Source organism: Monodon monoceros, unplaced genomic scaffold, assembly GCF_005190385.1.
Source record: "Monodon monoceros isolate NGI ecotype Baffin Bay Population unplaced genomic scaffold, NGI_Narwhal_1 Super_Scaffold_7, whole genome shotgun sequence".
Taxonomy (NCBI): Eukaryota; Metazoa; Chordata; class Mammalia; order Artiodactyla; family Monodontidae; genus Monodon; species Monodon monoceros.
The window spans coordinates 56,578,130-56,602,809 of NW_021703784.1; the positions used below are offsets into that span (position 1 = coordinate 56,578,130).

The 24,680-nt window shown below is 37.7% G+C and overlaps 1 protein-coding gene across 3 annotated transcripts in view; it reads left to right on the forward strand.

The window, feature by feature from the left end:
* The window catches only part of RAB6A (RAB6A, member RAS oncogene family), a 76,791-nt gene that overhangs the window by 43,249 nt on the left and 8,862 nt on the right, over positions 1-24,680 (forward strand). The window contains exons 3-7 of one of the 3 annotated variants that reach the window (XM_029207447.1): positions 1,143-1,196; positions 2,774-2,879; positions 4,680-4,791; positions 12,607-12,700; positions 14,935-15,224. In XM_029207447.1, the coding sequence (XP_029063280.1) occupies positions 1,143-1,196; positions 2,774-2,879; positions 4,680-4,791; positions 12,607-12,700; positions 14,935-15,024 (456 nt within the window). In that variant the 3' untranslated portion in view covers positions 15,025-15,224. Of the gene's footprint in view, positions 1-1,142; positions 1,197-2,601; positions 2,708-2,773; positions 2,880-4,679; positions 4,792-12,606; positions 12,701-14,934; positions 15,225-24,680 lie in introns of those variants that run through there. The other 2 variants (XM_029207446.1, XM_029207445.1) reach the window with 2 other exon arrangements.

Genomic DNA, 24,680 nt, shown 5'->3' on the forward strand with positions numbered 1-24,680 from the left:
AAAGCATGAAAAGATGTTTAGCATCATTAGTCATTAGAAAAATGCAAATCAAAACGACAGTAACATTTCACTTCACACCCACTAGGATGGCTATTTATATAGAAAAGGGAAAAATAGGAATATATCACTAGTGGGACTTTAAAATAGCACAGCTGCTGCAGAAACTTTCCTCACAAAGTTAAGTAGAATTACCATATGGCCCAGCAATTTTACTCCTAGGTATATACCAAAAAGAATTGAAAACAGGAACTCATAGTAGCCAAAAGTGTCCATCAATAGATGAATGGATAAACAAATTGTCATATATCCATACATTGTAATTTGGTATTGCTTAATGGGTACAAAGTTTCTGTTTGGGGTGGTGAAAAAGTTTTGTAAATAGTGTTGACAGTTGTACAGTTGTGAATGTAATTAATGCCATTAAATTATACACCTTAAATAGTTAAAATGTCAAATTTTATGACAATTTAAAAATAAAACCTATCTTTATTTTTTTGTTTTTAGAAAGTTGTTTTTTTTTTAGTATTTATTTATTTGGCTGTGGCAGGTCTCTTTTTTTTTTTTTTTTGCGGTACGCAGGCCTCTCACTGTTGTGGCCTCTCCCGTTGCGGAGCACAGGCTCTGGATGCGCAGGCTCAGCGGCCATGGCTCGTGGGCCCAGCTGCTCCGCGGCACGTGGGATCTTCCCAGACCGGGGCACGAACCCGTATCCCCTGCATCAGCAGGCAGACTCTCAACCACTGCGCCACCAGGGAAGCCCAGAGTTGGACTTTTATTCCCAACTCCACAGCAGAAGCTTTATGTCTTTAGACAAGTTATTTAACTTCTCCAAACCCCAATATTGTTATGTATAAAATGAGAAAAATAATGATGCTACTAGCTACTTGTAGAGACGTATTAGCCTTAGAGATGATCATGTAAAGGGCTTAAAAGAATCTCTAATACACAGCAAGTGCTCAGTAGGTAGAAGCCATTATCACTGAAAATTTTGTTCATTTTTATTTGACTATGATATGTTTATATGTTTATTCATTATTTCTTCCACAATCATAATTCCCACTTGAACCCTAAACTGCTGACTGCCATTAAACTATTACTATTTTTAACTTCTTTGTTTTGTTTTGTTTTGTTTTGTTTTACAGGCAACAATTGGTATTGACTTTTTATCAAAAACAATGTACTTAGAGGATCGAACAGTGAGTAATGTTTTCAGTGTGCGATTTTCTGCAACACTCCAGGATAGAAAATTATGATCAAAACTATAATCAATGTTTGTCACCATAAGAAGTACTTAGCAAAGTTGCCAAAGTTAGTTTACAGGCCTTGAGAAAAACTGTTATTATAGAGTGAGTAGTACTTAGCACTTTGAGTTTTTTATCCCCAAGTAGAATCCAAAGGGGAGAGAAAGCTGTTATTTGTAAAACTCTGATGGCCCTAGACTTGTTAAACAAAATTTTGTCTTGATTTGGAAAATTATAACAAATAGCATTGAGATAAGAATATTTTCAAGAAGGAATTAGAGCTGCTAAAGACCTTTTGAATACCACTCTTGAGGCATTCAAAAAGATTTCATTTGAATATCACACAGTTTGTGAACTTCAAGGTTTTATTTGTCAGAATATGACATGTACCAAAGTGACTATGAATAGAAAAAAGTAATGTGCATTTACTTGTTAGATTTTTGTCTTCCATCTTTTGGAATACTCCTTTTAAGTGCAATATAAATCCTGTATTCTAGCCTGCTATCCCTTGAAGAGATTTCTGTCACCTAAACAGTGACTCTCTTAAATGCATTATTTTGGGATCTATACCCAAAAAAGTTATCTCTAATGCTATTTCTTATAAGTTTGTGAGTTTTTTTCTTTTGTATGTTCTCTTTTATGTTTTAACATATAGCATTCTATTTCTTAAAATTTGAAAACAGAAACTGCTTTATGATGGTAAGAGAACTTAATGCTTGTTTTCAGACTTTTCTTCCTGGAATGTAGATGTGAAAAAGTAAAGATATTTTTACGTAGGGTTGCAAAAAGATATTTGTCCTTTTTGCTAGATTATATACAGTGTTCTAGGAAGAAATGTGTGGGAGAAGCATAAGCACAGTAATCAGAGATCCAATTTCAAAGTGTTCTGAATCCAATAGAGAAAAGAGACATTTTATTTTAGTTTCAGAGAGGCTTGCAGAAAAGGGGATGTTGACAATGATCACTGACATTTACCTTTGTTTTTCCCTTTTATGTTCACTATTTGAACATCAGCAGTCTACTTTTGCTCTCCGGAACGCATAGGATTCAAAGAGAGGTTACAGGGAGGGGAAAAAAAAGGAAGCTGTACTTCTGATTCTGTGAAATCTTTCATATTGCCATTTTTTTTGAGTTACATACCTTCAGAGCAAGCCAAATTTAAATATTATTCCCTTTTGAAAAAGGAAAGGAGTTTTGTGTTGTTTTCATTCCTCACATCCCTGTAACCTTTTGCATGAGTTTCCTTTTTACCTCCTTGCCACCCTCCTCCCTTTAAAAACATTATTTCTTTTTAGTATGAATTTGGTTTTTTTTTTTTGTTTTTTGTTTTGTTTTGTTTTGTTTTTTTCCCATCCCACAGATCAGGCTGCAGCTATGGGATACTGCGGGTCAGGAACGTTTCCGTAGCCTCATTCCCAGTTACATCCGTGATTCTGCTGCAGCCGTAGTAGTTTACGATATCACAAGTAGGTATTTTACAACGGGTTGACCTTTCTTATTTTTCTTGCTTGTTTGACTGATTTTATTGTTAGGTACGATTGCAATTATGGGACACAGCAGGTCAAGAGCGGTTCAGGAGCTTGATTCCTAGCTACATTCGTGACTCCACTGTGGCAGTTGTTGTTTATGATATCACAAGTGAGTGGGGGGGGGATTATGCATTTCTAATCTTTCAACCTTTAGCTTAGTTGCATGCATGTTCTTGTCTTGTGCTTGTTTTCTATACTGGCATGTAAAAATGAGTTTTATCATAGCAAACCTTATCACAGGCCAGCTAGGTCAGAGTATTTGCTTTGGTGTTTGTACCAATATGCCTTATTTCTACTGTGCCAGGTTTTTTTGCCCTGTAATTTTTCCTTTAGATCTAATTATGAATCCTCTCCAAGGCTTTCTTAGTATCCTATTATCCCTACACCATAATTATGGTTGGAAGAATGTCTTCTTTTTTATTTAACTTGATCTCAGATTTCTCTAAAATAAAATAATCTGCATTTAAGCCTCTTGCCAAGTTCTCCAGATCCTTCAAGGCTTCTGTTGAGACTGTTAAAAGCTTCCGCTAGCCAACTTTTCTCTGCTTTCCCCTTCCAGCCATCCTCTCTCTATAGAGGAAGGCAGAGAAAACATAATATGCAGTTTTCTATTAATCATTTTCATTTGAATGAAATCTGGATTCTCTGACTTATTTACTTGGTTGCTAACGAATTATACTTTCATTTCTCTCCAAGAAAAATATTTAAATGGGAGACTAAAAAAAGTAATGGTCTTCCTTTTTCTTTTCCTTCAAGACTGACTAATAGTGCCTTTGCCTTTTTAAGTGACTGTAAATTTTGAATGGAGCATTAGTGACTGACAGGGAAATGCTATCTGATTAAAATTGTCTTTGTGAATCAGTTTATGATATATTAGGCAATATTAAGCATCATTCCATATAGTGCTCCATAATTTATAGGAAGACCAGGATAGTACCACATCTTGGACTTATTTAAAAACATCTTATATAAACAATCTACCGATTTGAGCTAGTAGTATTATTAGTATACATTTTTGCATATTTGCTCAACCAGAAATCATATCTACTTAACGATAATTGCAATGGCAGAATTATAAGAGGTTTGCATTCAGAGACTTTTTTTTGGTTAGGTGCCAAATGCAGTCTTACTTTTCTTGAAGCTTTTCTTTGGGTTGCTACTTGTTTTAAAAATGTATGTTCATTATTGTGCATTCACAAGTTTTGCAGCTTTAAAATGTTTGTGCTTACTTTAACCAAATCAAGTAAAACCTGGTGTATTTTTCTTTGAAATTTGTGCACATGCCATTAAAATATTAGCAAGTTGTTTTCTTTAGCTGCTGTAAGATGTATTGAAGTACTCTACTTAGAATCCAGGGCTAGAAAAGATGGATTTTGTTATAAATGATTCTGGTACATTAAACTAATAAGCTTCAAGTTAAAGTGATCACAAACTGAATAAGCAATGCAAACAGAGTGGTGTTGAAAGCTATTTAAAGGCTTTACAAATTTTGTGGATGTGTTGGGACTTACTGGCTGACATACTTTTGGAGATGCTTTCTTTGTCATGTTTGGTATGTTTAAGTAATCAAAAAAGCATTGTGGCAACATGACACCATATTATCTGCCATAGCTGTCCATACATTAAAAAAATTTTTTTTTCAATTACATATAGTACATTATACTCACTTGGTCATGTCCAAAAATTTTAAACTATTATAAAAGGTACCTTTGTGATTTGTTTAGATCATTGATATTTATACTCAGATAAAATGGAGTTATGTTGCAGGCACATTAAAAGTGGGTCCTAATGTGCCAACCCCCTTCCAACTTCCAGTACTTTTTTTTTTTCCTCTTTTTTCTTTGTTTGGTCCTTCACTTGGAGCACTTGGAATAACACTAATCTCTCTATCCACCCTCCTATATACCAGATGTTAACTCATTCCAGCAAACTACAAAGTGGATTGATGATGTCAGAACAGAAAGAGGAAGTGATGTTATCATCATGCTAGTAGGAAATAAAACAGATCTTGCTGACAAGAGGTATGGAATGATTTCATATTTGTATGGAATGTTTGATTTCTTTGTTAAGCAGCCTGTTATTTTTGTTAGTGAAAAATTGCTTTAAAAGGAGACATGTTTAATCCTTAATTTTATACCCCTGCCCCTTTTCTTTAGTGTGGGGCCCTGAAATAGAAAGGTAAACATTAAATTAAACTCAGTCCCGGGAACTCCCTGGCGGTCCAGTGGTTAGGACTCTGTGCTTTCACTGCCGAGGACCCAGGTTCAATCCCTGGTTGGGGAACTGAGATCCTGCAAGCTGAGCAGCACGGCCCACCCGCCCTCCCCCCACCACACACACACAATAAAACACACATTAGGGCTTCCCTGGTGGCTCAGTGGTTAAGAATCTGCCTGCCAATGCAGGGGACACAGGTTCGAGCCCTGGTCTGGGGAGATCCCACATGCCACGGAGCAACTAAGCTCATGTGCCACAACTACTGAGCCTGTACTCTAGAGCCCCGCGTGCCACAACTGCTAAAGCCCGCATGCCTAGAGCCCGTGCTCCGCAACAAGAGAGGCCACCGTAGTGAGAAGCCTGCACACCACAACCAAGAGTAAACCCTCGCTCACTGCAACTAGAGAAAGCCTGCGTGCAGCAAGACCCAACGCAGCCAAAAATAAATAGATAAAATAAGTAAATTTATTTAAAAAAAAAAACACACATTAAACTCAGTCCTTAAAGGAAACTAAATTTTTTGGGTTTGTGTAAGCTCCTATGTAAATAACTCTTGTGTAAGATTGTTTACACGTGAAGCTGATAACTATTTTGCATTTTTTAGGCCTCATAAATATGAGCAGTGTTCTGTTAAAGAACAAAATGTTTTACAAATCCTATCTTTAAAAAAGTATTCGTAATGATTAAATGCACACTCTTTTGGTAGTCTTCTTATAAATATTCATTATAATTCAGTGGTGTAGTTTTTTCTTTTCTTTTCTTTTTTTAATTGTATGGTTGAGCCAGACTGTGAGGTTGAACTGAATAGCTTGATTGTGATACCTTAGTCAAATGAGCAAAGACATATTCAAGTCACAGGATGCAAAATGTATTAACATTCACTGTAGAATCTGTGGCTTGAATATCTGCCTTTAGCATTCCTAAGTGATCTACTGGATATTCTTTCTGCTTTAAATAGTCTTGACCATTTATTTAATATTCGAAGCTTTTACTATTTATTATTTGTTTATTCATTAGTTGGATACTGAAATTCCAGTAATGAACTTTTGCTATTAATTAAAATGTTACAAAGAAACCCAATATGTTCAAAGACTTATGAAATATTAAGCCCATTTCTGCCATGGTACCTCATTTGGAATTGGCAAGAAAGTCTTTCCTAATTTAAAAGTAAATTCAGCATATGATTTCAACTTTTCTTTATGAAAATCATTTTTTGGACATGAGTTGCTATCATAAATTTTGACTATTTTATTTATCTTCAATATGAGAATTTGAAGATCATATAGGTATATATTCTTCTAGTGGAGAGTCGCTAGATATCTTCACTGTTAAATAGAAAAATTGTATATCTGAATTGTTTCCCTTTATAGCCAGAGTTATCTAAAAGGAGGCTTACAAGCATCTGTTCTTTTATTGCATAATATTTGAGTATACAAATGCTAGAAACATCTAAATTATGTTTACAATAATTTTTCTTTAAGGTAATATTTGTCCATTGCTTTAGAATTACCATATTTCTCAGTAATTTTTGCCAGACTATCACCCTTCAGTTATTCACATTTAAAAGAATTAAGAGTCTTTAAAAGAAAGGTTTTTTTTAATTTAAAAAAATAAAAATCAGAGTTTTGTTCGTTCCACTAAAATAATTGGGGGGGCTCATCTATTTTTATTATTTAAATTTTAATGTAATAGTTGCAGGATTTTTTTTTTTAATTGAAGTGTAGTTGATTTGCAGTGTTTCAGGTGTATAGCAAAGTGATTCAGTTATACATATATATATGTATTTATCCTTTTTCAGATTCTTTTCCATTATAGGCTATCACAAGACATTGAATATAGTTCCCTGTGCTACACAGTAGGTCCTTGGTGTTTTTCTATTTTACACACAGCAGTGTGCATCTATTAATCCCGAATTCCCAATAAAATAATTTTTAAATGAGTAAAAGTTTTACATTTTTTTAAAAAGCATTAAAAGAAAATCTTTCGGGGGCTTCCCTGGTGGCGCAGTGGTTGAGAGTCCGCCTGCCAATGCAGGGGACATGGGTTTGTGCCCTGGTCCGGGAAAATCCCACATGCCGTGGAGCGGCTGGGCCCGTGAGCCATGGCCGCTGAGCCTGCGCATCCGGAGCCTGTGCTCCGCAATGGGAGAGGCCACAACAGTGAGAGGCCCGTGTACCGCAAAAAAAAAAGAAAAGAAAATCTTTCGGGAGTGGGTGGCCTTTTATAAACATGACGTGGAATCCTGAAGCCATAAAGGGAAAGATTGATAAGTTTGAATACATAAATATAAAGATCATATTCACCTATTAGGTTAGCCATTATTAGGGAGATAATAATGCACAGTATCGTCAAGAGTCTGAATAAACAAACACTGAAAATGTAACTAATATAATCTTTAGAGGAAACAGTTTAACATATCAGTATTTAAAATACTCATTGACTCAAATCCACCTCCAGTAACTTATTCCACAGATATACCACAGAAATGTGAAAAGATGAACATACAAGAATTATTATTACATTATTTATAATATTAAATAATTAAAATCAGTCTAAATGACTGCTAGTTGTAGTAGCATTTTATAAATGAAATTCTTCTAGCCACTAAAAAAAGAGAAGAATTTATTGCTGTCTAATACGTGAAGCTTAAAAAAAAAAAACTTGATCAGTGTGTATACATGAATCCTTTTTGTTTTAAAAGAAAATATATATATATACACACACCATCCTATATATATATATATATATATATATATAGACATCTTTCCTTTGGCCTAGAACAAATCTGCATAAGCATACATGAACTTAACTGTAGTTATCTTTGTGAAGAAAATGGGATTATAGAGGAGTTTATTGTAATGATTGGTCTTTTAAAAATTACTTTTGTAATCAGAAAAAAAAGTTTTAATAAAAGCAGTTCAAAGTTAAATGACTTTACCACTTTCTCTGACAATTAAATATTTTTTGGGGGACTTCCCTGGTGGCGCAGAGGTTAAGAATCTGCCTGCCAGTGCAGGAGGCACGGGTTCAATCCCTGGTCCAGGAAGATCCCACATGCCGCAGAGCAACTAAGCCCATGTGCCACAACTACTAAGCCTGCGCTCTAGACCCTGTGAGCCACAACTACTGATTCCGCGTGCCACAACTACTGAAGCCCGTGCTCCTACAGCCTGTGCTCTGCAACAAGAGAAGCCACTGCAATGAGAAGCCCGCACACCGTGACAAGGAGTAGCCCCTGCACGCCACAACGAAGAGTAGCCCCTGCTTGCTGCAACTAGAGAAAGCCCACGTGCAGCAACGAAGACCCAATGCAACCAAAAATAAATAAATAAATAAAATTGATTCTTTAAATAAATAAATAGTTTTTTCATGAAAACTTGGAGGAAAGACCAGAATATATGTTTCCGTGTCTCAGCACCTAGATTCTCAGTATTCTTTATGTCTCCTGTGGCCCAGTGAGTCCCAGATGTTTCAAACCTGAGAATCACTTGGTAAACATGGCTTATTAGATCTCTTTTAAGATTCTGGCTATAAAGGATCATGGTAAACCTTAAAATTTTTAATGTTTTTGATCCTCCTTCCAGATTCAGTTATCTTAACTAACCTTTCTAGGTGCTTCTTGACAAACTCAAACCACAGTTGTGAACATTGCTATAGCTAACTTTCAACCATTTTATGGGGGTGACTTATAGTCTAAAACTAGTTAGGATTTATGCCTGGAATTCTTCACATGTAGGATTTACAGACTAATATTCATTCAGGAGGTATTTGTTGAGTACCACTTATGTTTCAGAGAATGCCACTCTAGGATAGAGTAGTGAACAAAAAAGGCAGGTCTTCAAGGAGCTTTTATTCCAAGAATAAACCAGTCAATAAATAAGTCAAAAAATACATAGTATTGGGGCTTCCCTGGTGGCGCAGTGGTTAAGAATCTGCCTGCCAATGCAGGGGACACGGGTTCAAGCCCTGGTCTGGGAAGATCCCACATGCTGTGGAGCAACTAAGCCCCTGTGCCACAACTACTGAGCCTGTGCTCTAGAGCCCACAAGCCACAACTACTGAGCCCACGTGCTACAACTACCGAAGCCCATACGCCTAGAGCCCATGCTCTGCAACAAGGGAAGCCACCGCAATGAGAAACCCATGCGCCACAACAAAGAGTAGCCCCCACTCGCTGCAACTAGAGAAAGCCCGCACAAAGCGAAGACCCACTGCAGCAATAAATAAATAAATAAACAACAACCAAAAAAAACGTAGTATGTTTCGTAGTAATACATGCTAAGCGTGAAAATAAGCAGGGAAAAGGAATATGAAATGTTAAGGGCAAGTTTGTCATGTTAGATGGAATAGCAGTAGAAGACCTCCCTGAGAAGATGACTGGTGACTTTGAGTAAAGACACTAAGGAAGTAAGGGAGTTAACTGTGCAGAGATCTTGATGAGATAAAGGCCCTAGGCAGATGGCTCAGAAAATACAAAATCACTGAGTTGGGAATACACTTAGCTTTTTTGAGAGACAGCAAGGAGGCCTACATAGCTGGTAAAGAGAATGATGGAAAGAGTAGTAGGCAGTGAGGTTAAATTAAAACAAGAGGGCTTCCCTGGTGGCGCAGTGGTTGAGAGTCTGCCTGCCGATGCAGGGGACTTGGGTTCGTGCCCCGGTCCAGGAAGATCCCATGTGCCGCGGAGCGGCTGGGCCCGTGAGCCGTGGCCGCTGAGCCTGCGCGTCCGGAGCCTGTGCTCCACAACGGGAGAGGCCACAACAGTGAGAGGCCCATGTACCGCAAAAAAAAAACAACAAGATAATGAAGGCCAGGTCATGTAGGGCAAAGTAAAGGCTTTCCAAATGAGATTGGAGGGTTTGAGCAGAGAAGTAGCTTTTCATAAGTCACTGTTTGCTCTGTTGAAAATACATAAGGGTAGCAGAGAGGAGGCTAATCTAGACTTTATTCCAAGCAAGAAATGATGATGACTTGAACCAACATAGTGGTAGCTTTTGTGGTGACCAGTAGTCAAATTCAGATATTATTTTGAAGATAGAACTGTCAGGATATACTGATGCAATTGATGGCATGCATACAGATGGATGGAATATGGGATGTGGGGGAAGGAGGAGTCAAGGATGACACCTAGATTTTTGGCCTGAGTAACTGTCATTAACTGAGATAGGAGAGACTGCAGAAAGAGACAGTTTGGGAGGGAATATCATGACTTGAGCTTTTGGTGATTTTAAGTATAGGATGGCTATTAGATATCCTAATAATTAGATGTCAGGTAGGCAGTTGGATATATGAGTCTGGAGTTCAGAGCAGCAGTCCAGGCTAGATATATAAGTTTGAGAGGCATCAGCATATAGGTGGTATTTAAAACCATGAGACTGCATGGGATTGCCAAGAGAGTAATTGTAGATAGAGAAGAGGTCCAAGGAGTAAGTTTTAGGGCATCTGAAATAATTGTTTTTAGGAAATTCACACTCTGAAGTGTTTGTGTTTGGGCCTAAAGGTCTGCTGCTGATTGTCAACTTACTGTCAAATTAAGAAAAAAATGTGTTTTTTTAAAAATTTATATACACATAAATACATAGAGAATGAGTGGCTAAAACAAACAGATGTAGTAAAGCATTAATAGTTGCATTGTTATATATAAGAATAATTTGGGGGCTTTCCTGGTGGCGCAGTGGTTAAGAATCTGCCTGCCAATGCAAGGGACACGGGTTTCAGCCCTGGCCCGGGAAGATCCCACGTGCCGTGGAGCAACTAAGCCTGTGCGCCACAACTACTGAGCCTGAGCTCTAGAGCCCGCAAGCCACGACTTCTGAGCCCACGTGCCACAACTACTGAAACCTGCACACCTAGAGCCCATGCTCCGCAACAAGAGAAGCCACGACAATTAGAAACCCACGCACCGCAACAAATAGTAGCCCCTGCTCACCGCAACTAGAGGAAGCCTGTGCACAGCAACGAAGACCCAACACAGCCAAAAATTAATTAATTAATTACTTTTTTAGAAAAGAATAATTTTGTTTTTAGAGAGTGGAGAAATTCAAGAATAACATCTTGTAAACAAGAAGACAGTGGAATCTAGTACATAGGTATAAGTTTGGGGAATAAGGACAGTTCCTCCATAGTACTAGAATTAGACATAGAATATAAAAGGCACACACATAGGTAGATTGGAGGATAGATATGGTGGGAGCTTGTAGAAATTCTCTTTCATTGCTTTGGTGTTCTGTGTTGTAGGAAGCAGGATTTATCAGCTGATGGTTTAGATCCATTTAATTAGAATAGTTGCATATTTATTAAACACCTATGTGATTGCTAGGCACTAGGAACACCAAGATAAATGGGATAGTCCTGCACCTGAAGAGCTCACAGCTTGAGAGACACTGCTAATTATGATGTACTATAAAAATTCCCTGTAAAAGAAGTACTAATTTGACTCACTTGTTCCACTTGTAGAAATCCACAAAATCTAACCTAAAGAAATGATCCAAAGTCACAAAGCACAAAGATGTTCGTAGCAACATTTTTCACAGTGGTGTATTGGGTTGGCCAAAAAGTTCATTCGGGTTTTTCCATAACATCTTATGGAAAACCCAAATGAACTTTTGGCCAACCCAATAAAATTTGAAAACAACATACATTTCTAACAGTTTGAGACTGGTTACATAAATTATGGTAGTAAATTGACAATTGTCTAGCCATAAAATTATTTTACATAAAAGTTTTTAATCACAAAGCTTAAAGCTAAGAGAAAATAGCATGCTATTAAGATTTTTAAAGTTAAAAAAATACAAGATGAGCTCAGCAGGTAAAAGTAAATCATTAAAAAATGCCTTTATAAAAACATTTGGTTAGATATACACACAGAAGTGCACAGTTTTTTTTTTTCGAAGTATAGTTGATTTACAATGTGTTAATTTCTGCTGTACAGCAAAGTGATTCAGTTATATATATACTCTTATATATTCTTTTCCATTATGGTCTATCACAGAATATTAAATATAGTTCCCGGGCTTCCCTGGTGGCGCAGTGGTTGAGAGTCCGCCTGCCGATGCAGGGGACACGGGTTCGTGCCCCGGTCCGGGAAGATCCCACATGCCGCGGAGCGGCTAGGCCTGTGAGCCATGGCCGCTGAGCCTGCGCATCCGGAGCCTGTGCTCTGCAACGGGAGAGGCCACAACAGTGAGAGGCCCGCGTACCGCAAAAAAAAAAAAAATATATATATATATATATAGTTCCCTATGCCATACAGTAGGACCTTGTTGTTTAATCCGTTCTCTATATACTAGTTTGCATCTGCTAACAAACTCCCACTTCATCCCTCCCTCCCCCAGCAACCACAGGTTTGTTCTCTATGTCTGTGAGTCTATTTCTGTTTCATAAAAGTTCATTTGTGTCATATTTTAATTCCACATTTAAGTGATGTTGTATGGTGTTTGTCTTTCTCTTTCTGACCTAAGTGCACAAATTTCAAGTGTATTGCAGCTTGATAAATTTTCAAACTAGTCTTGCCTGTATAACCAGCACCATAGCAAGAAAAGTTTTTTTCAGAACCTTGTTTATAATCTTTATATCATTATCTTTCAAAAAGATGAGTTTATCTTTTTTATTTTCTACAGGCAAGTGTCAATTGAGGAAGGAGAGAGGAAAGCCAAAGAGCTGAATGTTATGTTTATTGAAACTAGTGCAAAAGCAGGATATAATGTAAAGCAGGTAAGTGTCTTTTCAGTATATGTGAGTTGAGGTTATCAAATTGAAAAAACATATTATAAAATAATTGTGTGAGTTTTCTGTTCTCTAGTGTAAGATTTTCTTCCACTTGGCAATAGCAGGCCTCATGAATTAGCGACATATCACAATGAACAGTGAAAAATCTAAATGTGGCATAGTTTGGGAAAAAGAGAAAAGACTTGCCAAACTTTTCAGATTGTTCGTAGGACACGTATTTCATTTTGATTATAAGATTATGATTATAAGATGGTTGCTAGGTTGTAAACTCACCATACACTCACTACATCCCAACTGCATTGTTTCAAGGTAAATTTTCCTTATTTTAGTGTTTGATAGTAAGATTATGATAAAGCAGGTATTTGCTTTCAGGCATGGTATTTTGCTTGTTGTTGTAAAAATAACATTCTTGTTACTTTGTCCTTAATAAACTGCTGGTGTTTTAACAGAGTTTATAACAGGAGTGTTTTGGGGATAGGAAAATATGGGGAGATCTCACATTGTCAAACTGTTTTCTAAAAGATGGGGTAGGGCTTCCCTGGTGGCGCAGTGGTTGAGAGTCTGCCTGCCGATGCAGGGGACACGGGTTCGTGCCCCGGTCCGGGAAGATCCCGCATGCCGCGGAGCGGCTGGGCCCGTGAGCCATGGCCGCTGGCCCTGCGCGTCCGGAGCCTGTTGCTCCGCAATGAGAGAGGCCACAACACTGAGAGGCCCGCGTACCGCAAAAAAATAAAAGATGGGGTAACCAAAAATTTGCCTACTTAATTCTTCAGGGCTATGTGTCATATAGAGTAGTGGTCCCAGATTTATAGGATTTACCTCCCAATAAATTATTTTTTTAATTCTACATTACCAGTAGAGGGGTAAAGTAAAATCCTTGAAACTGAATAAGTAGAGCTTTATGAAAAATTCTCTATATTTTTTTCATTTTTGGTAGTCCCATCTCTCTTTGCCTTGAAACATATGTAAGTAATACTGAATTGTCACTAATTCCCTCCTCCTAGTATACTGTTTATTGTTATGGCTTCTAATTTAATTCTGTTGTGATCAGAGAATATACTCTGTAACATTTCAGTCATTTGTAATTTATTGAGACTTGTTTTATGGCCTAACATGTGGCCTGTCTTGGTGAATGTTCCATGTGCACTGGAAAAGAATGTCTTTCTGCAGTTGTCAGATACAGCGTTCTATAAATAATATAAATGAGGTCAAATCTTAGATAACACAGTTGATAGCCTTGTTCAAGTCTTAGATAGCCTTAGTAATTTTGGAGGGTAGTTCAGTTAGTTACTGAGAAGGGGGTATTAAAATCTACAACAACAATATTTGTATCATGCGTTTTGTATATAGTTCAGTCAGCTTTCTTCTTTTTTTCCTTTGCCATGTGGGATTTTAGTTCCCGGACCAGGGATTGAACCCAGGCCCTTGGCAGTGAGAGCACGGAGTCCTAACCACTGGACACCAGGGAATTCCCTAGTTCTGTCAGCTTTTACTTCATGTGTTTTGAAGTTCTGTTTTTGGGTGCATACATATTAGCATTGTTAACTGTCATCCTAATGTGGTGACTTTTTCAATGTTAAGAAATACTGCTCTTTATCTCTAATAATATTCCTTTTCTTTATCTGATCTTAATATGGCCGCACCAGCTCTCTAATTGCTTATTGTTCATTTGGTATATCTTTTTCTTTGTAAAGTGGGTCTCTTGTAGATGGCACATGGTTGGAACTTCCTTTTTTTTTCTCTATTCTGAAAATCTCTGCCTTTTAAGTGGAGTGTTTGATTTATTTAGATTTAATGTAGTAGGACTTATGTCTACCATTTGTTCTTTGTTTTCTGCTTGTCCCTCTTTCATTTTTGTTTTAATCAGATATTTTTATATTGTGTTTTAATTCCTCTTTTGATCTTTAGCTAAATTTTCTCATAACCTTTTTAGTGGATGCTTAGGGGTTAAACTAGAGTTAATATTATACCATTTCATGTGAAATTATGCACACTGTCCTTCGTGTTATTGTCACATTTTATATTTACATATATTATAAACCTCCATAATAAACATTTTAATTTTTCCTTTAAACAGTAATTAAGAGAAGAAAAAAGATAATCTTTTCTCTTTATCCATATATTTATCATTTCCAGTGCTCTTCATTCCTAATTATAGATCTGAGTTTCACCCTGTATTTTTCTTTAGCCAAAATAACTTTCTTTACTGTTTCTTATAGGAGTATCCTGGTGATAAATTCTCTCTGCTTTCACATACTCCAAAAGGCCATTTGAAGAATAATTTTGAAGAACATTTTGCTAGTTTTTGAATTTGGGGTTGACAGATTTTTTTCTTCCAGTACTTTAAAGACGCCTTTCAATTGTCTTCTGGCTTCTGTTGATTTTAATGAGAAGGGAACTCTAATTTATATCATTCTCTGTTTGTAATGTGTTGTGGTTTTTTGGGTTTTTGTGTGTTTTTTAAATAAATTTATTTATTTATTTTTGGCTGTGTTGGGTCTTCGTTGCACATGGGCTTTCTCTAGTTGTGGCAGGCAGGGGCTACTCTTCGTTGTGGTGCGCGGACGTCTCATCACGGTGGCTTCTCTTGTTGCAGAGCACAGGCTTTAGGCTCACAGGCTTCAGTAGCTGTGGCATGCAGGCTCAGTAGTTGTGGGTCATGGGCTCTAAAGCGCAAGCTCAGTAGTTGTGGTGCACAGGCTTAGTTGCTCCGCGGCATGTGCGATCTTCCTGGACCAGGGCTCAAACCCCTGTCCCCTGCATTGACAGGCAGATTCTTAACTACTGCGCCACCAGGGAAGTCCCTGTAATGTGTTTTTTTGTTGTTTTTTTGTGTGTGTGTGGTGCGCGGGCCTCTCACTGTTGTGGCCTCTCCCGCTGCGGAGCACAGGCTCCGGACGCGCAGGCCCAGCAGCCATGGCTCACGAGCCCAGCCGCTCCACGGCATGTGGGATCTTCCCGGACCGGGACACAAACCCGTGTCCCCTGCATCAGCAGGCGGACTCCCAACCACTGCGCCACCAGGGAAGCCCTAATGTGTTGTTTTAAAGTATTTTTTCTGCCCCATTTTCTTCTTTTCTCTTCTGGAATACCAGTGGCACATCTGTTAGATGGCTTGATATTACCCATGCCCCCTGGTCACTGAGGCTTTTGCTCATTGTTTTTGATACTTTTTCCCTCTCTTTTTTTTCTTTTTTTAGATTAGGAATTATTATTGATGTGTCTTCAAGTTCACTGATTCTTTTTCTGCCATATTTAAACTGTTAAGTCCATCCAGTAAATTTATTATTTCAGATATTGTAATTCAGTCCTAGATTTTTTTTATTTATTTCTTAAAACTTCCATTTCTCTGTCGGAATTCCCCATCTGTTCAATCATTATGGTCATTGTTACCTTCGAGTTCTTGAACATATTTATAGTAATTGCTTTGAAATTCTTGTCTGCTAATTCCAACATCTGGGTCAATTCAGAGTGTATTTCTATTGGCTATTTACTTTTTCTCTTGCCTCTAGGTTAGATTTTTCTGCGGTTTTTGTTTTGTTTTGGTTTGGTTTTTTATGTGTATCTAGTAATTCTTGGTTGTATGGTTGGCATTGTGTATGCTTCGAGACTCTGGTTTCTGTTATTTTTCTCTGCTAAATTCTGGGTTGTATTATGGCAGGTTGTTAATTGCTGGCTGATCACCATGGACTTGTGGAGTCTTGAAGTTACGCATTGTTTGCGTGGATCTATAGAAAGCCTGAGATGTTTATCAAGCTTTTCTATCTTGGTGGGATTGAAACTCTAAACTGTATACCTGGAGCAGGCAGTAGCTGAAATCTCTGCTCATTTCTTTCAGCCTTCTAGCTGTTGCTTTCAGATGGGCTCCTTGGAATCTCTCCTACATATGTACCATTAAAGAGGTAACTGAGGATTTGCAGGAATTTTATGTGTAGATATTAGGGCTCCTACTCTTGGCTCCCTCCTTTTTGTTATTTTCTTCCTTAATACAGCCACTCTGGTAGTCAGTTGATACCTCAAACCTGTAAAACTCTAGTTTTCTGCTTGAGTTCTAACCACCCCATATTGTTCAAACTAGGATTGGCTCTTGGGAAAACCTGTATAAAGGTGACCCTCACCCAGTGAGTGTGGGTTCCCTTCTAGTGTGAATTCCTCCTAGTTTGTACCTGCTTTTTGTTGCTCTTGAGAGCCTTCAAATAGTTGTTGTCCACAGTTAGTAAATGCTATCTGCAAGAGTGTTAGTCCTGTATAAGCTACTCTGCTGTTACCAACACTGGAGTCTGTATTGAAATTATGGGGTAAAAATTAAAATATCTGATAAATGAAATAACTGAGACTATTTAGCATGTACATACTTAGTTTTATTTAATATAGAAGACCAGTTTGTGCCACAATTCCACACAAAATTCCTGAATTCTGTATGTTATTGCTTATCTAAGGTTAATGTAAGTAGGTTTTTGAATTAAATTATTTGGTCAGTGAGTAACACATATCAACAGAAGTGATTATGAAGAAATAATCTCAAATTCCTTTTGAGGTTTTTTTTTTTTTTTTTTTTTTTGCGGTACGCAGGCCTCTCTTGTGGCCTCTCCCGTTGCAGAGCACAGGCTCCAGACGCGCAGCTAAGCGGCCATGGCTCACGGGCCCAGCCGCTCCGCAGCATGTGGGATCTTCCCGGACCAGGGCATGAACCCGTGTCCCCTGCATCGGCAGGCGGACTCTTAACCACTGCGCCACCAGGGAAGCCCCCTTTTGAGTTTTTGTTGTAGGTCAGTCATAATTCAGAAATGGTGCTAGTATTCAAAAAGTTACCAGGTAAAATTTACAGTCCAGTCACACTCTTGGAAAACATTGAGAGTCACAGTCTTACGAGCTGTTAAGTAAGCATTGTGTATGTTTGTTCAGCCATGTGTCTGCAAAATGCAGTTACTTTTGATGATTGTGCATTGTACTTATTTTATTTGACAAAATCATGCTGTTCACCAAGAGGTACACAGAAGTCTTTCTGTATATAAGACATGTATACCAGTACTGAAGGTACCATCTAGCTGTACTTTACATGTACAGAGATGTCTTTAATTTTCTGCTAATTGGATTCCTCCTCCCCACTCCCTCATGTACTAGATTATAATATATATAATAAAAGCTTAAAATGGGCTTTCTCTATTGCTCTTTTTCTTTTTTAAACAATTCTAGGAGAGATTTCACTAATGCATCATTTAATGTCTAACCGTGGTTCAATTAATTGGACCTTAATGCCTGAGAACTTTGGCTTAAAATAAAACAAATTTATTCCTACCCAATATGGCTACTTTTTCTTATTATTTAAAGATGTTCTTTGATTAAAACCTTTTGCCCTTTAGTCTGGTTTAAGCATTTAACCCTAAAATCTTGTTTCTGTCTTAAAGAATATTTTGTAGTTTTTAAATAAAAGCTATCAGGGTTAGAACTAGAATATATAATAATAATCTAACATGATCACTTGTAGTGTATAGGATATTTAAATAATGATTTTTATCCTTTCAATATTTCATTAAAAGACAGCCTAAGAAAAATTTACCCTTTATTTTTCTAAATTTGTTTTTTAAAAAGCAATAATATTGCTTTCTTTATGAAAGTTGTCTGGTGTTTAAATTGCTGAAGGAAATGGTAATGATACGGTGATTATTAAGGCTCCAACTCATTTTTCATCTGAGAATTAGTACATTCTTTTAATGAAGTATTTAGTGTGTGGGTGTCACCCTTCTTATTATATTCTCTAATTTTACAGTACTGGAAAATGGAATAGGAACTGAAATGCTCCTTGATCTTTAACTTCTAAAAGCATCCGTGCTTATCAGAAGAAAAAGATTCGTTTGAAAGAGAAGGGAGGACTTTGTGAGAAATTAATGGTAGCTGATGGGCATCAGCACTAACAAGTCAGTGAAAACTTGTGTACCATTCACAGTGGAGTCGTGTGTGTATGTGCACGCGCGTGAATGAAAATTATTTTATACCTGCTGAGAAAACATATTTATTTTAAGCATTGGTAGGGATGGTGTCTTTCCTACACCACTGAATCCCATGTCAACCACAGTTCTTGGCTCATAGCAGGTCTTAATCTTACACTATCACATACCTTATTCCACCCGTATCAAGTGCCTACAATATGTAAGACCACTGTAGTTTCTTTGGAGAGCATAAAGTTATGTAAAATATGGTTCTTGACCTCAAAAAAACTTATAGTTGAAGAGAAGAATTACATTCTCATGAAAATTATGCAGTGAAAGGTAGATAGTACATGATAAATGCATAGCAAATGCTACAAGATAGTAAGATCCACAGTAATTATTGAGATGTAAAATGAATGCTGGCACAAGGAGGTATATTTCTTGCAGAAATGAATAAGATCATATACAATTAGGATGATCAAGGAAGGCTTTGTTTAAAAATGCCGCAAAAGGGACTTCCCTGGTGGCGCAGTGGATAAGATTCCCTGCTCCCAGTGCAGCAGGCCTGGGTTCGATCCCTGGTCAGGGAACTAGATCCCACATGTGTGCCACAACTAAGAGTTCACATGCCTCAACTAAGGAGCTTGCATGCCACAAATAAGGAGCTGACCAGCCACAACTAAGGAGCCTGCCTGCCACAACTAAGAGCCCATGCAACCAAATAAATAAATATTTAAAAATAATAATAATAAAGATTATTTATTTTTAAAAAAAGCCACAACAAAAGAGCTAAACCCTTGAGGTGTATATTTGATTTGTATAGATAAGATGATACTCCAAGGAAGAAGAGAAATTAACATATAATACAAATGACCTACTATGCATTGTATAAATATTATGTCATAAATATTAACTTTAAGACATTTCTTTGTTGTCTTCCTACCAGACACTTTACATACAATATGTAATGTTTATCTATACCCCTAATTTATCCTTCTGTGCTTTATATCCCTAACACAGTAGGACTTTAATATCACTAAATGTCAGGAAGCCATATACATGGTGAACATGAACTGGTTGAATGAGAAATTATTATATTGACCACGCTCTTTTTTTATTTTATTTTTTAAAGATTATTTATTTATTTATTTATTTATTTTTGGCTGCATTGGGTCTTAGTTGCAGCACACGGGATCTTCATTGAGGCATGCAGGATCTTTTGTTGTGGCGCGCAGGCTTCTGTCTAGTTGTGGCATGCGGATTTTCTCTTTCCAGTTGTGGCACGCAGGCTCCAGGGTGCGTGGGCTCTGTAGTTTAAGGCACACAGGCTCTAGTTGAGGCACGTGTGCTCAGTATTTGTGGCACACAGGCTTTAGTTGCCCCGCGGTATATGGGATCTTAGTTTCCTGACCTGGGATCGAGCCCACTTCCCTTGCATTGTAAGACAGATTCTTTCCCACTGGACCACCAGGGAAGTCCCTGACCATGCTCTTATTAAGTCAATTCACTCATCAGATATTTGCTGATCACCTCCTACATGCCTAGTTCTGTTATGTTATAGGCAGTGGATATACAATGGTGAGCAAAATATCCTAAGTCCATACCATTATGAAGTTTACATTCTAGTATGGAAAGTTAGGCCATAAATGAAAATATAATACTTCATGGGGTTATAAGTGCTGTGGAGAAAAGTAAAAGTAAGGTCAGGGAGATAAAGAGTACTGGTGAAAGGGTTAAGATATTGATGTTTTGTAAAAGGTAATCAGGAAAAGACTAAGGTGATATTTGAACAGAGATCTAAAGGAATTGAGGAAGTAAGTTGTTTATGTATCTAGGGAAGAACTTTCCAAGCATCAAGTGCAACAACAAGTTCAAAGGTACTTGGCATGTTTAAGGAATAGTAAGGCTGGTTCAGTTAGAGTGGAGTGAGGGAGGGGGGCAAGTGTTAGGAAATAAGCTTACAGAGGGATAGTTCTAGGGGACAGAGGTCTAAGTCCATGTAGGCTGTAGCAAGGATTTAGGCTCTAGGCTTTTATTCTGAGTAAGATAGGAAGCTGTTGGAAGGTTTTAATCAGAGATTTGACATGTTCTGATTTAGGATTTAAAAGAAATCACTGGCTGCTCTGTGAAAAATAGGCTGTAAAAGGGTAAGGGTGGAAAGCAAAAAGATCCATTAGGAGCTGATTGCAAAAAAAAAAGAAAAAAACAGTAATAAAATAACCTTTCATTTAAGAAATGCTAGGCTACCAAAATTAAAATAGAGATCTAGCAAAAAATCAAAGTTAACAAATACTGAGCACTCATCATATGAGAATTGTGGTGTATAAAACACTCCCTGCCCTTACAGTACAAAGACAACTTTCATAATGGAAAATTTTCTGTATGTTGATGGAACTGATTAACTTAGCTTACTCTTTGAAGAATGGAATATCCTCTTGCTTACAAAGTACTTAGTTAATCTTATAATAAAGGTAAGAACCGGTAGCAACAATGATTTTACTTTGAAATCTTCATTTTACCCCTTTAAATTAAATACCTAAAATCATAGCCCAAAATATTCAACTTGAAAGTTTCTATGGAGAGCCAATATTCAGCTTGTCATCATCCCCAGAGCTAATTCCTGTAAGCTGTCACTGCAACTTAAATATGCCTATTTCTCCCTAGAAATTACAAGTAAAATACCATACACCTGGAGGTTAGAGTGGAATTGATACCATTTTTCCAGGAAAAGAAAATATTCTGGTAAGCATCCTGAGAAGGATGCCCCAGAATGCCTATAGGAAGTGGATATTCAGTTAATCCAAGTGAGAGGATTTTAAAAAAAACATTACCAACTGTACTGGCCCCATAGTTAGTCCTCTGTCATTTCTAATATAGCAGAAGCCTCTTTTAGCATATCATTGGCATTTAAAATATGGATTTTCCTTTAATAATTATTTAAAACAACTTAAACCCCTAGAGTTTTTTCCTTCCTGTCTTACATATATTTATGTAAGGATAGAACTTGGCTTTTGTAAAGCATTTTCTTGGCCCATTTTGGGATGTCCTAAGTTTAGTATAAGTTAGTGAAATTGATTCTTTTATTGGGTTGGCCAAAAGTGCCTTTGGTTGTTAAATAAAAGTAAAAGACATTTTTCATTTTCACCAAGAACTTTATTGAACAAAGTATTCACCGTTTTGTTCCACTACCTTCTGCCATTTTTCAGGCAACTTCATAATTCTGTTTTCCTAAAACTTTTTATCTTTTTGAGCAAAGAACTGTTCCCGGTGCCTTTTACAGTCTTCCAAGGATTTTTTTTCCATTAAGAGAATTTTGGAAAGACCAAAATAAATGGAAATCTGAAGGTGCAATGTCTGGTAAATAGGGCAGATGAATCAGAACTTCCCAGCCAAGCTGTAAGAGTTTTTGCCTGGTCATTAAAGAAACATGTGGTCTTGCATTATCCTGATGGAAGATTGTGCATTTTCTGTTGACTAATTCTGGACACTTTTCGTCGAGTGCTGCTTTCAGTTGGTCTAATTGGGAGCAGTACTCGTTGGAATTAATCGTTTGGTTTTCCAGAAGGAGCTCATAATAGAGGACCCCCAATCCCACCATGTACACAACGTCACCTTCTTTGGATGAAGACCAGCCTTTGGTGTGGTTGGTGGTGGTTTATTTCATTTGCCCCACGATCTCTTCCCTTCCACATTATTGTACAGTATCCACTTTTCATTGCCCCGTCACAATTTGTTTTAAAAATGGAATGTTTTCATTACATTTCAATAGAGAATTGCATGCAGAAATACGGTCAAGAAGGTTTTTTTTGCTTAACTTATGTGTAACCCAAACACATAAGCGATGAACATAACCAAGCTGGTGCAGATGATATTCAGTGCTTTAATTGGATATTTTCAGTGTGTCATCTCTCTCCTGCATGGTGTAACATTGATTGTTCTCAATTAATGTCTCGATTTGATCGCTATCAACTTCAGCTGGTCTACCCGACCATGGAGCATCTTCCAGGGAGAAATCTCCATCACGAAGCTTCGCAAACCACTTTTGACATGTTTGATCAGTCACAGCACCTTCTCCATACACTGCACAAATCTTTTTTTGCGTTTCAGTTGCGTTTTTACCTTTCTTGAAGTAATAAAGCATAATATGCCAAAAATATTGCTCTTTTCCTTCCATCTTCAATATTAAAATGGCTACACAAAAATTCACCAATTTTGATGTCTTTTTTTAAATGCACGCTGATATGACAGCTGTCATATAAAATCTAACAAAATTATTTCGAATGAAGTTAAAGACAACTGAGCACTACCAGAGCCATCTTACGGAAGAAAACGAACGAACCTTTGGCCAACCCAATAATTTAATTGAAATATTTTGAGGGAGCACCAAATTTTTCAAATACATTGATTAAATTTTTATGTCTGTGATTTTTGTATATAATAATAGTGTTTCACAAAGCAAATTCCTCTTCCCAAGATTGTTAGCTGTTTCTTCACACAGCCCTTTCCACAGTGCTTTCCACATAGAAAGAACTTCCATTTATACTAGGCAACATAAGGTAGTAGGAAAAATATGAACTTTAGAATCTCGGCTCTGCTATTCATTTGGTAGATGGCAAATCCTCTCTTTAGCCTTAGATTTCTATGAAATGGAGATATTAATACCTTCCTCACAAGTTACTGCAAGGATTATGATGAGAAAATATGTAAAGTTAAGCACTCAGTATTACCTTTTTTCTTGCCTACTTGATTTGATTGATTACTTCACACTCCTTACAGATTATTGTTACAACATTGGCCTTACAGCACCCTCACAGCACATTAGAATCAGCTGGAGATTTTGGGGGTTTTTGCTGTTTTTGGCCACACCGCGGGTCTTGAAGGATCTTAGTTCCCCGACCAGGGATCAAACCTGTGCGCCCTGCAGTGGAAGCGTGGAATCTTAACCACTGGACCACCAGGGAAGTCCCTCATCTGGAGAATTTTAAATGAAATGTACTAAGGACCTAGCCCCACCCGAACTAGTTGAATCTGTCTTTGGGGGTGGGACCCAAGCATCTGGTGTTTTGCTTGTTTTTAAGTTTCCTGGGTAATTCCAATGCACTATAGGTGTTGAGAACTACTGGTCTTGAAGGAAGGACTTCACACATAACCTTTCAAGAAAGCTTTCCTGAAGTATTTAGTTCTAATTCTCAAAGGTAAAAATAAAAGAGTGGGGGGACCTATGGGGTCATGTTAACCTATTTACTCATCCGTGTCGAATATATTTAATTTTGTAGATAATGGAGGCTTGTTGCTTTCTTTGAGTGTATAGTTCTCTGGGGAATTCCCTGGCGGTCCAGTGGTTAGGACTCTGCACTTCCACTGCAGGAGGCACAGGTTAGATTCCTGGTCGGGGAACTAAGATCCCACAAGCCGCGCAGTGTGGCAAAAAAAAAAAAAAGTGTATATTTCTCAGATCTACCAGTTAATGTTCTGGTCCCTCTTTTTTTTTTAAATTAATTTATGTATTTATTTTATTTTTTGGCTGCATTGGGTCTTCGTTGCTGCGCGCAGGCTTTCTCTAGTTGTGGTGAGCAGGGCTACTCTTCTTGTGGTGCGTGGGCTTCTCACTGTAGTGGCTTCTCTTGTTGCAGAGCACGGGCTCTAAGTGCGCGGGCTTCAGTAGTTGTGGCACGCGCGCTCAGTAGTTTTTTTTGGCTCACGGGCTCTAGAGCGCAGGCTCAGTAGTTGCGGTGCACGGGCTTAGTTGCTCTTCGGCATGTGGGATCTTCCCCACCAGGTATCGAACCTGCCTGAACTGGCAGGCGGATTCTTAACCACTGCGCCAACAGGGAAGTCCCTGTTCTGGTCCCTCTTAATTGTCATTTCCTCCCATTATATTTGCTTGTGTTAATTGAATCTTTGTTTTTAAAAAATCCTTTTTCATATTTGATTGGAGAGATTCAGTGGCATTTGTTTTTCCATCTAGTTGAAGTTTATCAGCGTTTTCCTTCACTGTCACTCTGCATGTAAATTTAAAATTCCTTTTATAATTC